The sequence below is a fragment of the Clupea harengus genome, chromosome 26 (assembly GCF_900700415.2).
Source record: "Clupea harengus chromosome 26, Ch_v2.0.2, whole genome shotgun sequence".
Taxonomy (NCBI): domain Eukaryota; kingdom Metazoa; phylum Chordata; class Actinopteri; order Clupeiformes; family Clupeidae; genus Clupea; species Clupea harengus.
The window spans coordinates 11,577,888-11,592,221 of NC_045177.1; the positions used below are offsets into that span (position 1 = coordinate 11,577,888).

The 14,334-nt window shown below is 41.8% G+C and overlaps 1 protein-coding gene across 1 annotated transcript in view; it reads right to left on the minus strand.

The window, feature by feature from the left end:
• Positions 1–8,928: 8,928 nt before the first annotated feature.
• LOC105896276 (Na(+)/H(+) exchange regulatory cofactor NHE-RF2) overlaps positions 8,929–14,334 on the minus strand; it is an 18,373-nt gene continuing 12,967 nt past the window's right edge. Inside the window, exons 4-7 of the mRNA XM_012823021.3 lie at positions 13,046–13,228; positions 10,916–11,069; positions 10,225–10,508; positions 8,929–9,477 (exon numbers count right to left, since the gene is read on the minus strand). Coding sequence (XP_012678475.2) covers positions 9,310–9,477; positions 10,225–10,508; positions 10,916–11,069; positions 13,046–13,228 — 789 coding nt within the window. The 3' untranslated portion in view covers positions 8,929–9,309. The remainder of the gene's footprint in view (positions 9,478–10,224; positions 10,509–10,915; positions 11,070–13,045; positions 13,229–14,334) is intronic.

The window sequence follows — 14,334 nt, forward strand, 5'->3', positions numbered from 1 at the left end:
AAATTATTTTTACTCACTCTGCAAGCTACTCGGAGACTGTACAGATAATAATTGATTGACAGAATTGACACACAAACATCTGCCTGAGGATGAGTTTGCTTGCCAGCATTACAAAAATGCTTGCTGCCAATGGATCCTTAACCATCACTGTTTTTCAAGACAGACATTATCTAGCCTGCACATCTTCAGATAAAGATACAGTATAGTGAATATACAATTGCTTATTTCCCTTTAACTAGCATAGAAATGAGAAAATACTACAATTAAATCAAACATTTTCCATGATTAGATAAAAAGACATTGATTCAGTCCTGGGCACAAATGTAGATGTGAACAGTTTGAAAAGTAACCTTGACTGTGCTCTTGAGATTTTAATGTATGTTAAGGCACAGGTTGCAAAGGTGATGAAAGCATCGAGTCTGGAATTACCACCGATAGAGTTTATGAGTAGTCTATAACAAACACCTTAGGGTCTTTACCTCGACGCACCGATGAACCCTGACACTGCTAGAACACAAAAAATAGTAAATATGATAGCCCTACTAACAACAATACTGGTACAATTACACTATTTCCAAGCCTGGACTGTTAGCTTACCATTAAATGGCATTGTGGAACTTAAAAATTCACATTTATTTAAAAGAGTAGGAGGCTAGACTTTCAGAAAGGGAGAGAGGACACGTACCTTAGAACAGCCTGAGTTAGCGGACCTAAATGCAATCCGAAGTTTGTTAAAGAAAAACTTCTCAACTCCAACCCATAGTTTTCCTGCCTCTTAAATGTGGAAGCAGTCAAGGTTACGCTACGCGATGTGCTCGAGGACTCCAGACTGGAATTCCTTTGGAAACGTCAGACGCGTCGTCCCCTCTACTTTCGCTGTCGAAGACGTGTGATGCATTCCTACGCGGCACACCAAATTAGTATATCGCACCTCTCATAAAACTGGTGGTTCCCGGAGCGTATTAAGTCATAGACTCCTTCAGCAGTTATCGGTGTGATTTGATAAAGCCATGCTTAATTTAGTTCCAGAATGTGTCTGAAAGATAAGGTGTATGGAGAGAGAAAACTAGTTTGTTCAGGCTATAACCCCATAGCCACTGCTACGTGAGATATTTATTTACCCTCATTTCAAGTATTGTTTGTAAGCATGCGTAGACTGAGAGTCGGACTCATTCTGGCCTCATTTTTATGTATGTGATTTTTTTCTGAAATCATATAATGATCTTGGAAACCATAGTGGATTGATTTGTCACACATGCCAATTAGACTATATTAATAACTGCACTGAAGTCCATGTCAAGGGGGTTTCCAAATGCAGATATCTTGATTTGAGAAAACGTTTTTACTGAGAAAGTGAACCACATCAGATCCTAGATCATGCCACCACTTGTAGGTATCCAGTCCTAACATATTCAGCCATTGTAACCTATCTTTGCAATCTTCTATTAAAATTATATCACACTTCAAACTGGACAACTTAGTGTGTTCTCCAACATAATTTATCTATATTATTTAACTATTTTGAGTGCCAAAGATGCAAACCAAACTTTAAAAAAAGCAATGTATTGTGCTGATCCACATTTTAAACAACCTTCTCTGCCCTGGCTGCATCCCTGATCTAAAGATGGTCACTGTGATATCTCTTTTAAAAGGAAATGACATTGACCTACAGATTTCATCAGCTGCACAGTACTGAAACTGCTCACAAATGGTTGTGGATGCTGACTGATAACAGAGCATTTTCTGAGATTGTGGTGCTCGACCTTAGTGATCTTTGATTCTGTTGATCTGAATTGACTGAAAACTGGGGTTGGTATCCTGGGAGAAGCAGCATTGTAATCTCACTTCTGATTTGCTGTGGCATGCCGTATCATTCTCACTTTATTTGTTACCCTTGGACAACATGTTTAGCAAAGATAGCATCTTTTCATTTGCATTCACGACAGCAGCTGTATCTCGCAGCAAAACAAAATACGTTGGGTAAAATTGTTACGTTACATTAGTGCTTCAGAGTGATCTGTGATTTTGAAAAAGTCTGCCAGCTCTGTTTTTTATTATATTTTGAAAATTAAGCTCCCTTTATACTCAAGTGACAGAGACAATTATTCATGGTCTTATATATCTTTATCTTATATCTATACCTCTAGATCTCTGTATTTGATCATATACCTGTGCTCCTGTTTGTTCAAACCTCTGCAGCAAACTCAACAGGCTCCATTATGACAGAGGACATATGACATACATTCTTGCCTGAGATCATTGGGTGCCAATCACTATGAGTTCACTATAATTATGAATTAACTTCATAATTGTACTCATTACTTTCAAGGTATTGCATAGTTCAGCCCATAGCAACATTGAAGACTTGAATATATTATTGCATAATTGAGCATCACCAGACCTGTGACACATCGGATTATTAGGCACACAATTGTGTTAGTAAAAATAGTGATGGGTAAATATAAGACAAAGACCTTCGGTCTGCCAGCATTATTCAAAGTCACAACTCTGGCAAACACAAACTGCCTCTCCTGAGGTAGCCGTTTGCTGTATCTCACATGTTGGACCCAAATCTTCGTTGGCCAGCAGTTTGAAAATAGTTCAAATCAATTCAATTCAATTTGATTTATATAGCACCAATACAATACATTTGTCTCTGTCTCTTGTTTGTAATTTTTTTGTAAACATTTTAGCTACACAAGCCTGAATAATTGTCCTTACACTTATACACTTGATGTATATTCATTTGACATTAGACTGGGTGTGTTAAGGCCCCATGACGGATGATTTTGGCAGCAATAGTAGTAGCAAGTAGCAATATAGTCATTATTGGCAAACCTGTCTGAAAGTGCAGAGAAAATACAGTCAGTTGTCATAGTAACAAGAACATAATTAGGTGCTTATTCCAAATGGGAAATTGTCTTTCCCAGGACCTGGCAGGAATGGGCATTCCTCATATGCTGTAGTTGAGTGGTCTTCCTCTCTCTCTCTCTCTTCTCTCTCTCTCTCTCTCTCTTCCTCATATGCTGTAGTTGAGTGGTCTTCCTCTCTCTCTCTCTCTCTCTCTCTCTCTCTTCCTCATATGCTGTAGTTGAGTGATCTTCCTCTCTCTCTCTCCCTCTCTCCCTCTCTCTCTTCTTCTTTCCTCATATTGTGAGTTGAAGTGCGTCTTTCTCTCTCTCTCTTCTCTCTCTCATTCTCTCTTCTCTCCCTTCTCCTCTCTCTTTCCTCATATGCTGTAGTTTGAGTGGTCTTCCTCTCTCCTCGTCTCTCTCTCCCTCTCTCTCTCTCTCTCTCTCTCTCTTCCTCATATGCTGTCTGTAGTTGAGTGGTCTGCTGTCCCTTCTCTGTGCTTTCCTCTCAGTGTTTTGGGACATGAGTTGCCATGGCGATCAAACAACACAAATACTGTGGTAGTGAGTGGCTTTGGCAAGAGTAGTCATTAAACCACAGGGACGTCATTGCGGCCTGCTCTTTCTCTGACTCGCACTCCTTCTCAGTCGTTCTTTCTCTCTCTGTCTCTCTTCCGTCTCCCTCACACTAAGCCCAGGACGCAGCGGTATTAACGTCCCTCCATGAGATGAAAGCTGCACTCTGCCTTGCCGCTGTAATTAGGAGTGTTTGTGGTGGGGGAGTCTGGCTGGAGACTGGGTGTTCTTGAGTAGATGAGTGTCTGTGCTGAGCTGAGCTCTCCAGTGAGCAGTGACTGTGGCTGCAGCCGATGGTAATGTTACCAGTATGGTGGGAGTGTTTGTGTGTCTCCTCAGTTAGGATTACAGGCCCACTGGAGCATATTGTGCAGCTGCATTGTATAATATAGAGCACATATGTGGGGGAAGTTAGCTTCAGATGCATCCGGGAACGACAGGGTTTTATACGTCGTTTCTGATTATTATTTATGACAAACCAAGAGGTGCCCAAAGTGTTCATGTGTGTGTGTATCGGTGGGACAGGAGGGGCTCATTGCACTCTCTTACATCAGACTCTTTCCCAGCACATTGTGTATCCTTTCCATGCTCTGGTACTGTGTAAGCATATGTTTAAAAATAGCCTATTGGAAAATCCCCTCCGAGAGAGTGGAGGCCTCCCTTGGAATCAGATACACTCACTCCTCTTTGCACTAATGCACCTCCTGCATTCTTCCCTCCGATGGTCTCCAGCTTCATACTCCTGCACATCTATACACACGTCTGCCTTCGATTACATCATATTATTCATTATATATATATTCATTATACATTAAAACATCTCTTAAATTGGCCTTTTGAATGCGTCACTGCAAACATTGTCTTTGTCTTTATGAGTGACTTTTTGAAAGGTTGTGCAAGTTTTGGGCTTAACAACTGGCAAACTATTTTTGTATTTGTTCTTCGTTGGGTCTGTTGTGCAACCTTCTCTGTTGTCATGACATCTCTCTTCTACATCCCCCTTCCACAGCTTCTACTAAGAATGACGGAAACCGAAATCGGAAATCTAACCTCATGACGAAAGCAGCGTTTCGTTCAGACAGGAAGCAGTTGGGGTGAGGTCAGAGAATGCTGCTTGTTCTGCACGGGGGGAGCTGCATAGGCCTACATGTGTGACTGGGACTGAGTCAGGTACAGACAAGAAAGGGCGTAGGTTGGCATATGGTCCATATGGACTAGTCACGACCAAAGTTTGGGAAAGACACAATTGTCCACAGCAATATTTAGTTAATTTAATTTGCCTGTTATAAAAAAATATTTTGCACAACATATTTGCACATTCATACTATTATCTATACTATGTTCGTCGCCCAGAAGAGTGAAAAATACATTTCCAAGTTGTCCAATGTGCCCTCGAGCCTGCAAGATAAGATGCTGTAAGATAGATACAATATGTAAGATACTGCTGTAAAATAAGATACTGCTGTAAAATCAATTATTCAACAATACAGTCATAAGTAGGTAAAAATACGACACAATCTTTCAACCAGTGTGTTAGCAGCAGCTGGTCTTGTTGAAGCCAGAAGGATAAAGCTAACGTGTCTAACATCCATGTCTGAATTAATGTAAAATGTAAAAAAAAAAGTTTCAAAGCCAAACATCTGCAGACCGAGTGCCGAATCAGGTATTACCTGAGTGGTAATACTTAAGATTACCAAGACAGTGCATGGTATCAGTTCTGATATAAACATTATTTTTGCAAACATAAATAACATGCTTTAAGATGAGCAGATTGTTCTTTCATTTTGCATTTGAGTTGGCTTAAAGATTAATTTGGATATTGAATATTAGGCCTATATATAAGCCAGTAGGCTTTAAGTTGGTTTAAAGATTAATTTGGATGTTGAATATTAGGCCTATATATAAGCCAGTAGGCTTTAAGTTGGTTTAAAGATTAATTTGGATGTTGAATATTAGGCCTCTATGTAAGCCAGTAGGCTTTAAGTTGAATATCAGGCCTATATGTAAGCCATTAGGCTTTAAGATGAATATCAGGCCTATATGTAAGCCAGTAGGCTTTAAGTTGAATATCAGGCCTATATGTAAGCCAGTAGGCTTTCTTATATTTCGTTTCATGCTTTCATATTGTGAAGTTCAGATATGTGCACAGCTGGCTAAATGAAACCAGATGAAGTGTTGTTCATCAGTATCAGATTATTCATATTAGTCATATTATTCAGTGTCTTAGTTGTGGTATTCCATGAATAAAATGGTGACACCAATTTGGGTGCCAATGCCTCTTTGGGTGGCATCCCTGTTGTCTGTCTAGAAAGAGAAGAAAGAGAAACACTGAGGACAAGAGACAAAACAAGGGTAATAAAACGAGAATGATAGCGTTCGTTTAAACTCCAGAAACGTGTCAAGAGTAAGGAGGGAGAAAGCGCTAAAAAAGCTAGTGTCTATGAATGGTGGTATAGGCCATATGGTGTCCACGTGCTCTGCTCTCAGCTCAATGTGTTTACATACCAGCTCCTAAACTCACAGCCTACTGATGAAAGGCACTGGGTCTGCTGTTTATACGCCCTCTCATGCTCTGTGGTGGGCCCAGCCAAAGTCATTTATCAGATGATGATTTCTAGGAGAATCATGCAGCGACCCACAATAAAGAATCTTAGGGGACAATGTATATTATGTTGATTCCACTTTGATTGATTATAATGATCAGACTGTTCTTCAGACTGTTCCTGAAAAAGAGTTTTTCATTTTAGAATGTATGTGCATGATGCGAGAGTGTGTGTGAGGAAGGAGCGGAAATCGCCCGGTTGCTCCACCCCGCCCAGAGGAGTGTATAAATACTGTGATGATGTTTGAGTGCGAGGCTTCCACTTCTTTTAAACAACGCTGCAAAAATAAACCACCGCCAGTGAGAAATGTAAAAGAGGAAGTGTGGTGGACTGGAGTCCGCATACATGAGGCTTATTCATCCATCCACCCACCAGAGCACAAGCATAAACACTTACACATTAACACTGACTTCCACTTACTGACACACACACACACACACACACTCGTGTTTACACACACACACACACACACACACAGACACACACACACGTGTTTACACGTACTATCAGAGTTAGAGCCCCACAGCATTTTCTACTCCTTACAAGCAAATTGTGCAGTTTTCCTTCTGGAAGTCTCAAAGAGCATCATGGGCCTTCTTGTCTCCTGTCCATGCAGGGAAACCTGGCAATATAACAAATAGCATATGTGTGTCTGTGTGGAATACTTTCTGACAGCTGATTGATTTGAGGGTTTTTGGTTGTTGAATTATGTCTGCAACAAGCAATTGTGCCTATTTTATGTTTATGAGTCCAGCTAGAGTCCATTCTGATTGTTATGAAGACAAATTATAAGTAATATATATATTAATATATATATGTAATATATAACTATAAGTGGGGTTTGTTAGATCTCTGGTTTATGGTTCTCAGCACAGCGAGTGGGAAGGAACAGCACAATATGATGAAGCTATTTTTGATGTGATTTCTGTATTTCTCATTTATCTCTCTAAAATAAGAGTGAAGAAAATGATGGTGTATGAAAATAAGTTTATAGTTTTATTGAACACAGTGCTCATGTTAACACATATAGTGATGTTTGCAAACTGGAACACCTGACAATGCTGCCCCCGGCTGGCCAAAGACATTGATGTCGTTCAAGTGTCAATCTTTTTCTTTATGAATTGTTAGTAATTAATAGTTACTTTTGATGACTAGTATGCAATTTACTTAAACCTAAATGTACGGAAACACCCACAAATCATCACACTACTTTTTGCTATACCACAGAAAATATTTTTGATATATTATTAGTGAAGCTTCTGATCCTGAAGACATGGAAGTCAAAAACTAAAATACTTTTTATTGAAGAAGAGAGTTAGGGGTTGTGAAGCACAGTGTGGAGTGGGCACATGGACCCAGAACATTCACTGTCTGGATACTTTATGGCCCAAGTGCACATACATACTCATAACACAGCAAATCAGTAACCAATGGAAGCTTAGACTTGGGTCACAGTAGAAATGTCCATTTCTATTTCATCTGAATACTTCCATCTTTGACTCAATAATAAATAACTCACGGCTAAAAGTAACATTTTGACATGTGATGTGGATGAAACAAAAGAAAGATGATCTTGTAAAAGGAATAAATAGTTTCGGCAGCTCAAGCAAACCAATTAGGTAGTTTAAGTTGTTTATGCAATATGTTTACAGTTATAGCACATACCACAATTAGATTTTTTTAAATCAAATAAAATGTTAGTCTGAGCCATGAAGTTTTCCAGATCAGGACTCTTAATAGAGAGTTTGAAGAGACATCATATCCAAACGTCAGGGCTTCAGTATGCTCAGAGAAAGGGATCATAAATAATCAGAGGTATGGTAGGAGAAAGAATATGGTTATATGGTGCTCATGATGAGTCACAAATAATATTTGAATTCTGTTCCCTACTTTGTTTCTCAAATTTCTTAAAGGCGAATAGTCAAGATGTTTAATCTTGAGGATGCGCCTTGAAACAGTTTTATAAAGCGCCTTGAGACAATTGTATTGTTTTGGCGCTATATATATATATATAAATTGAATGTTAAATGTTAAACAAAAACAAACAAGCAGAAAGCAAAGACAGACATTTCATAATATGCAGTTACTGTGTTTGAAGACTTGAAAAGTGATATATCCCAGAGTGACATTCACCACACATAATGAAATGCCATGACAACACATTGTTGTTTTTAAATGCCATGACAACACATTGTAGTTTTTCTTCAAACCATTGAATCCAGCGAGCTCCCGTCTGGTGGTGTTGGATTGTTTGCAAAAGACCATTTTCGCCGTGTCAGCTGGCCCTCACACTATGCACAAGCAGCCTTAGAGGCTATGCATTCACACTCAAAATATTTCCATCGATAGCCACACACAACCTCTATAAGTACGTAACGACCTACGTTATGTGGAAAGTTATTCTTTCTATGGAGTCACTAGAAGGACCAAATTCCCGCTCTTTTCCTGCCCCCACCCACTGTACTTCCAAGGCCTTTTCTTCTCTTCACATTTGTCACACATACATTCCTAAATGTTGTCTTAATTTGCCTTTATGCTGGAACTGCAATATTAGTTCAATATGTTTGAGTTGGGTGGGCCAATCCCTCGCTCAGTGGATATACTGGATTACTGAATCAATCGAGAACAAGTGGAGACCAAATCCAGTGGAAACTGGAAATCGATGGCCTATGCTCCACTATGGAGTGAGAAGGCGAACAACAAACAACAACAACATTAGACACTGCTTGTTCTCCATAGTGTGTATCGATGTTCTTATTCCAGTGTGATTAACACGGTTTAGTTGTCTGGATGAACCAATGCTGCTCTTTCAAGGCAATCGAAGTTAATAAACTTTACTTTGCTTCTTTCTTTCCGCCACCGCTTCCTCTCTCTCTCTCTCTCTCTCTCTCTCTCTCTCTCTCTCTCTCTCTCTCTCTCTCTCTCTGTGTCTCTCTCTCCCATATTCTTTTGGGTTATTTAGACAAATTAGCAGCCCATTTTCTTTCTCTCAGTCCTTCATTTACTCAGTTACTCCCAACAGGTCTGGCCTTCTATTATCTTTCAGTCTTGTGTGCCTTCCCCCTAAGAAGAGGTGCTTGATACATCTGATTGGACAGTGTGTTAGATGATTTCACAGACCACTCTGATCTGATATGAAAAAGAATCATCACTTATCCAGAGCTGTAGAAAAGTAAAGGTGCAGTTAGGAGTTTAAATAATTAGCTTAAACGGAGAAGGACATTCTCGTATGTTTGTCCTTCTCTTTCCCCATTAGATGGCAAGGACGCTTCTTCTTCTCAGAAGTTGCTGAATAGCTGTTGTTTCTTGCTCCAATCCATAGGGGGCGCCTTCTTTTTGGCCCTGTTCTCACGGAATATTAGCTTGGCCTGTGCAGCGGTCGGGCTCAGGCGAAGACCACTCTGCCAGAACGGGTCCAATGTTGGACGGTCATCCTCATCCACAACCTGTACGTGAGGAGAGATGCAGGAGAGATGAAGAAGAGGAGAGATGAAGAAGAGGAGAGATGAAGAAGAGGTAAGTGAGGAGAGATGAAGAAGAGGAGAGATGAAGAAGAGGTAAGCATCCACACGCATAGAGATGTGCCTGCTGTTCAACCAACCGAAAAGGGCACACGTCACCCCGCTACTCATTGAGCTCCACTGGCTGCCAGTAGCTGCTCGCATTAAGTTCAAGTCACTTATGCTTGCCTACAGAGTGCTCGCTGGTTCTGCTCCCACCTACCTAAATGCTCTTGTAAGGGCAAATGTTACACCCAGGACGCTGCGCTCGTCTAGTGAGCGTCGTTTGGCACTGCCGTCTGTGCAAGCACGGCAATCCAGACTATTCTCATTTGTAGTTCCACGTTGGTGGAACGAACTGCCTAGTACTACCAGAGCAGGGGCGTCCCTCTCTACCTTCAAGAAGCTTTTGAAGACCCAACTCTTCAGAGAGCACCTCCCTTCCTAACTGGCACCTGACCAGCGCTTAACTTGCACTTCAGCAGTTACATTCCTGCACTTCTTTTTCCTTGTTTCTAGGTCGTTGTTTTCTAATTCTCATGTAAAGTAGTATTTATTGTTACACCATGCTTTTTATTGCTCTTAGCTTGACTGTTCTCTCCCTTGTACGTCGCTTTGGACAAAAGCGTCTGCTAAATGACTAAATGTAAATGTAAAGTGAAGAGACTCCTGGTCAGTGTGGTGGTCAGTTACCTTGAAGCTGGTGTCAGAGCTGCTCAGTTCTGCACTCATGTCAGAGAGGGTGGACTGGGAGGAGGAGCTGTCCTGGCTGCAGTGGTGGGGGGAGCCGTTCCTCACCGATGGATCCATCACAGTGACATTGATGACTGGGGGAGGCACCGCACAGCTGTCTGTGACCGGGGACGGGGACACCGACTCGTCTGTTACCGGGGAGGGGGACACGGACTCGTCTGTGACCGGGGAGGGGGAAGACTCAGTTGGAGAGTAATCTTTGAAGGGCCCGTCCACACAGTCCTCTGCGTGGTAAAATCAGAGCAATATGGGGTTAAATAAAAATACATAAATAATAAATAAATGTATCACAAAGACACCATTAGAAAAACAGACAGGGGTACTGGGAACAGTTGAAATCAAGTAACTCCATTTTAACAGGATGAAACCCTCAGTAGAACACAGCCCAAATGCTGGGGCTATCTTACTAGGATATCAGATGATAGCTACAGTAGTAACAACCACTGGTACAGTATAGAGTACTATATTTCAAAGGACCAATTCATTCTACTGAGGGCAATGAAGTAATCACCCTGCTTTCAATGAAGTTTACCGAAGGACGAAGAATGGAGGAATCACATATAATGTTGCAGATCAATATTTGAATGTCCCAATGTGGTTGTTGCAGATAAATAAATATATGTTCTCTGACCCTCCAGATGTTTGCAGGTTGGGGTGATGCCCAGTGCTTTGAAGAGCTCGTCGGTTTCCGGGTCGACCACCAGCAGAGAGGTCTGTCCCCCTCCCCTCCTGATCACCGCCACCACCTCAGAGTGCCGCAGGTGTTCAATGTTCATCCCATTCACCTGACAGCGACAAGAGACAGAAGAGTGTCAGGAAATAGAACAATAGAAGAATGTTCTGGCATCACACTGAAATCATGGCGCGATGCAGTATGTAACATTGAGAATGCAGTATGCAACATTGAGAATGCAGTATGTAACATTGAGAATGCAGTATGTAACATTGAGAATGCAGTATGCAACATTGAGAATGCAGTATGCAAACATTGAGAATGCAGTATGTAACATTGAGAATGCACTTGTCTCTCTATGGAAGCTGCATTTACAGGGGAAAACCAGCAGGGGGCGTGGGAAGGTAAACTACCTGAAACCTTCTCCACAGCTGCCTGTGTGCTCTCTGTCTACAGCCAAAGACTACTGTGTATTAGTTTTAAAAGTTTGGAATCACCAAGAAGGTTCCTTGTTTTTAAAAGAACCAAAAACTGATCAGAAATATTTTGTAGATCTTGACTATTGCCGTATACAGCTGATTTTGAATAGAATATCACGTTTAAAAGGCTAATCCATCATTGGTAAACCCCTTTGCAGTTATGCGTGTGTGGCTGAAAACTGTTGTACTCTTTAAGGAAGCGATACGAACGGCCTTCTTTGGGCTACTCAAGTCTCTCAAGCATTTATGTATATGATTATGGTCTAAAGAAAGAATGAGTTTCCTTCAGAAACGTGTCAGTCTATTGATGTTCTCAGAAATCAAGGCTATTCAGCGCATGACATCGCCATGAAACTGCACCCACATCCTTCACAGAACAGAACAGTGCAAACTGGCTTTAACCAGGGTAGAAAGACAAGCTGGAGACCCCCAGTGCACAACTCTGCAGCTGGATAAAAGCATCAGAATCTCTACTATGAGAAACAGATGCCTCACCGGTCCTAGGTGGGAAGCTTTAGTAAATAGTACCCATAAACCACCAGTCTTATCTTCACCAGTGGAATGGCTCTGGACTGCTGTCCTCCTGGGTGGAGTTTCAAAGAAAAAGCCATATCCAAGACTGGCCAATTACAGGAAAACACTCAAATGGGCAGAAGGAAGCTGATACTGAGTGGAAGATGATTGAAAAGAAGTTCTAGACAGGAGAATATAAGCTGATACTGAGTGGAAGATGATTGAAAAGAAGTTCTAGACAGGAGAATATAAGCTGATACTGAGTGGAAGATGATTGAACAGAAGTTCTAGACAGACAAATCTAAGCTGATACTGAGTGGAAGATGATTGAACAGAAGTTCTAGACAGACGATTCCATGCTGAGGTGTTTGGATCCCAGAGAAGAACCTCTGTGAGCTGCAGAACAAATGACTAGATGTGGGAGGAGTGCTTGATATCATCTCTCAGGCGTGGTGGAGGAAATATGACTGTGCTTTGGGGCTGCTAAAGGATGCAATTAGTACGCAGTAGAGGGAGTCTTTGACAAGGAATGCTGTAACTCTTTTTTACTATAACCTCTACTGTCATGACATACCATGTGGAAGGTACTTATGCAAGATCTATTTATGGAGGAATCAGTCAAGTCATTTTTAATACATATTTATATTTTCAATACATTTTGCACCTTATTTGATGGATACAAATATGAGTTCTCCCGGGAAAATGTGTCTTTTTCTGTGTGATTCCAAACTTTTGAACGTCAGTGTATAGTGTGGTCTCACAGGATTCACAGTGTCATACACACTTCTTTCCCTTCCATTCTCTGATTAAGCACGTCATCTTCTCCTTTATTCTTGTCTCTCTCTCTCTGTCACTCTCTTTGTAATAATCACAGGGCATAATTAAGCAGAATCAGAACTCAGATCTTTAGATAGGGAACGGGGTTCCACCACGCACAAATTCTGTCTGTCTTCAATTTTGTATCTAACCACACAAACACACACACAAACACAGACTTCCACCTACACACAGACACACAAATTGATGTCTGACAACTAATCTTGTGTAATCCAGCCAATCCACAGTAATCCAATCTCAAATAATCTGTGCTGATCACCTCTACGAGTCTGTCCTTCGGCCTCAATCCGGCGTACTCTGCTGGTGAGTCTGGATCCACGCAGCGAATGAACTGTCCCATCCGCACCTTGTCACTATGGAGGTTGAAGCCGTATCCCAACTCTGCCTTCGTAAGGTGATAAAGTCTTGGCCGGTGGTCTCTGGGGGGTAAGGGTGAAGACTCCTATAGTGAAAAAGAGGGACGTCAGGAAGGACAGGACAGGAGAGGAGAGGAGAGGAGAGGAGAGGAGAGAAAGGACTATAAATTCTACATGTCTGTGAAAGTGAGGCTAAAATTGCTTGGATGTACATCCTTGAGAAGAGTTTGGATAATCTTCTCCGGCCTAACTCCATGACTTTCTCTTGGACACAATCCAATTAGTGTTCATACTTAGAAGTTGCATGAGTAAATAAGTTCTGTGCGACCCTAGTCTATTAGTGGGTAACAATCACAACAGGGGCATTACAATTTTGGGTACCTGAATATGAAGGCCGGTTTTATTGTCCCGATGGAGAGAGGTCCCCATGCCCTCAATCACCTTCTCCCCTGGAGGAACGCCCTCCACTCTATCTCCTCTATTCCCCCCTCTCTTTACAAAATGGCCATTTGAAAACCCATGTCTATTGACCTGTGAGATGGCCTGCCAAGTCTGTAGGCCACTTGGAATGCAAGAGCACTGCTAATCTCTCTCCAGGTTTTCTGGGAAAGGTTTGTAGCACAGTGATGGGAAGGCTCCCATGTAATCATCTGTCCCATCAGCCAGTGCAGGAAGGGTGGGTGTGTGTGTGTGTGTGTTCGGGCTAGGCAAAGCATAGAGACCCCTAAGTCACTTCCCCAGGAAACAGCAGCCACACACCCTACATTACAGAAGAATGGTCATTCTATGGAGACTGTGTCACTTCCTCTGGAGAAACAATACATAGGAATGGAGTGGACTGCTCCCCACCCCAAGACACATGGGTACAAACACTAATGTGTCACCCTTGTGTTCCCCACCCAGGACACATGGGTACACACACTAATGTGTTACCCTTGTGTTCCCCACCCAAGACACATGGGTACACACACTAATGTGTTACCCTTGTGTTCCCCACCCGAGACACATGGGTACAAACACTAATGTGTCCCACTTGCATACAATAGAGAAACATCCCAGCAGCAGCAGCTGCTGCACCCACACCCACACATGATGAATATGAGGATGAAGGGTGTTGTTCCCCAGGGTGAGCTAACTGAATCTGGACGTGACTTCTCTCTCCCAGTGGTGTCCCCCTGACCATAGAGCCCTC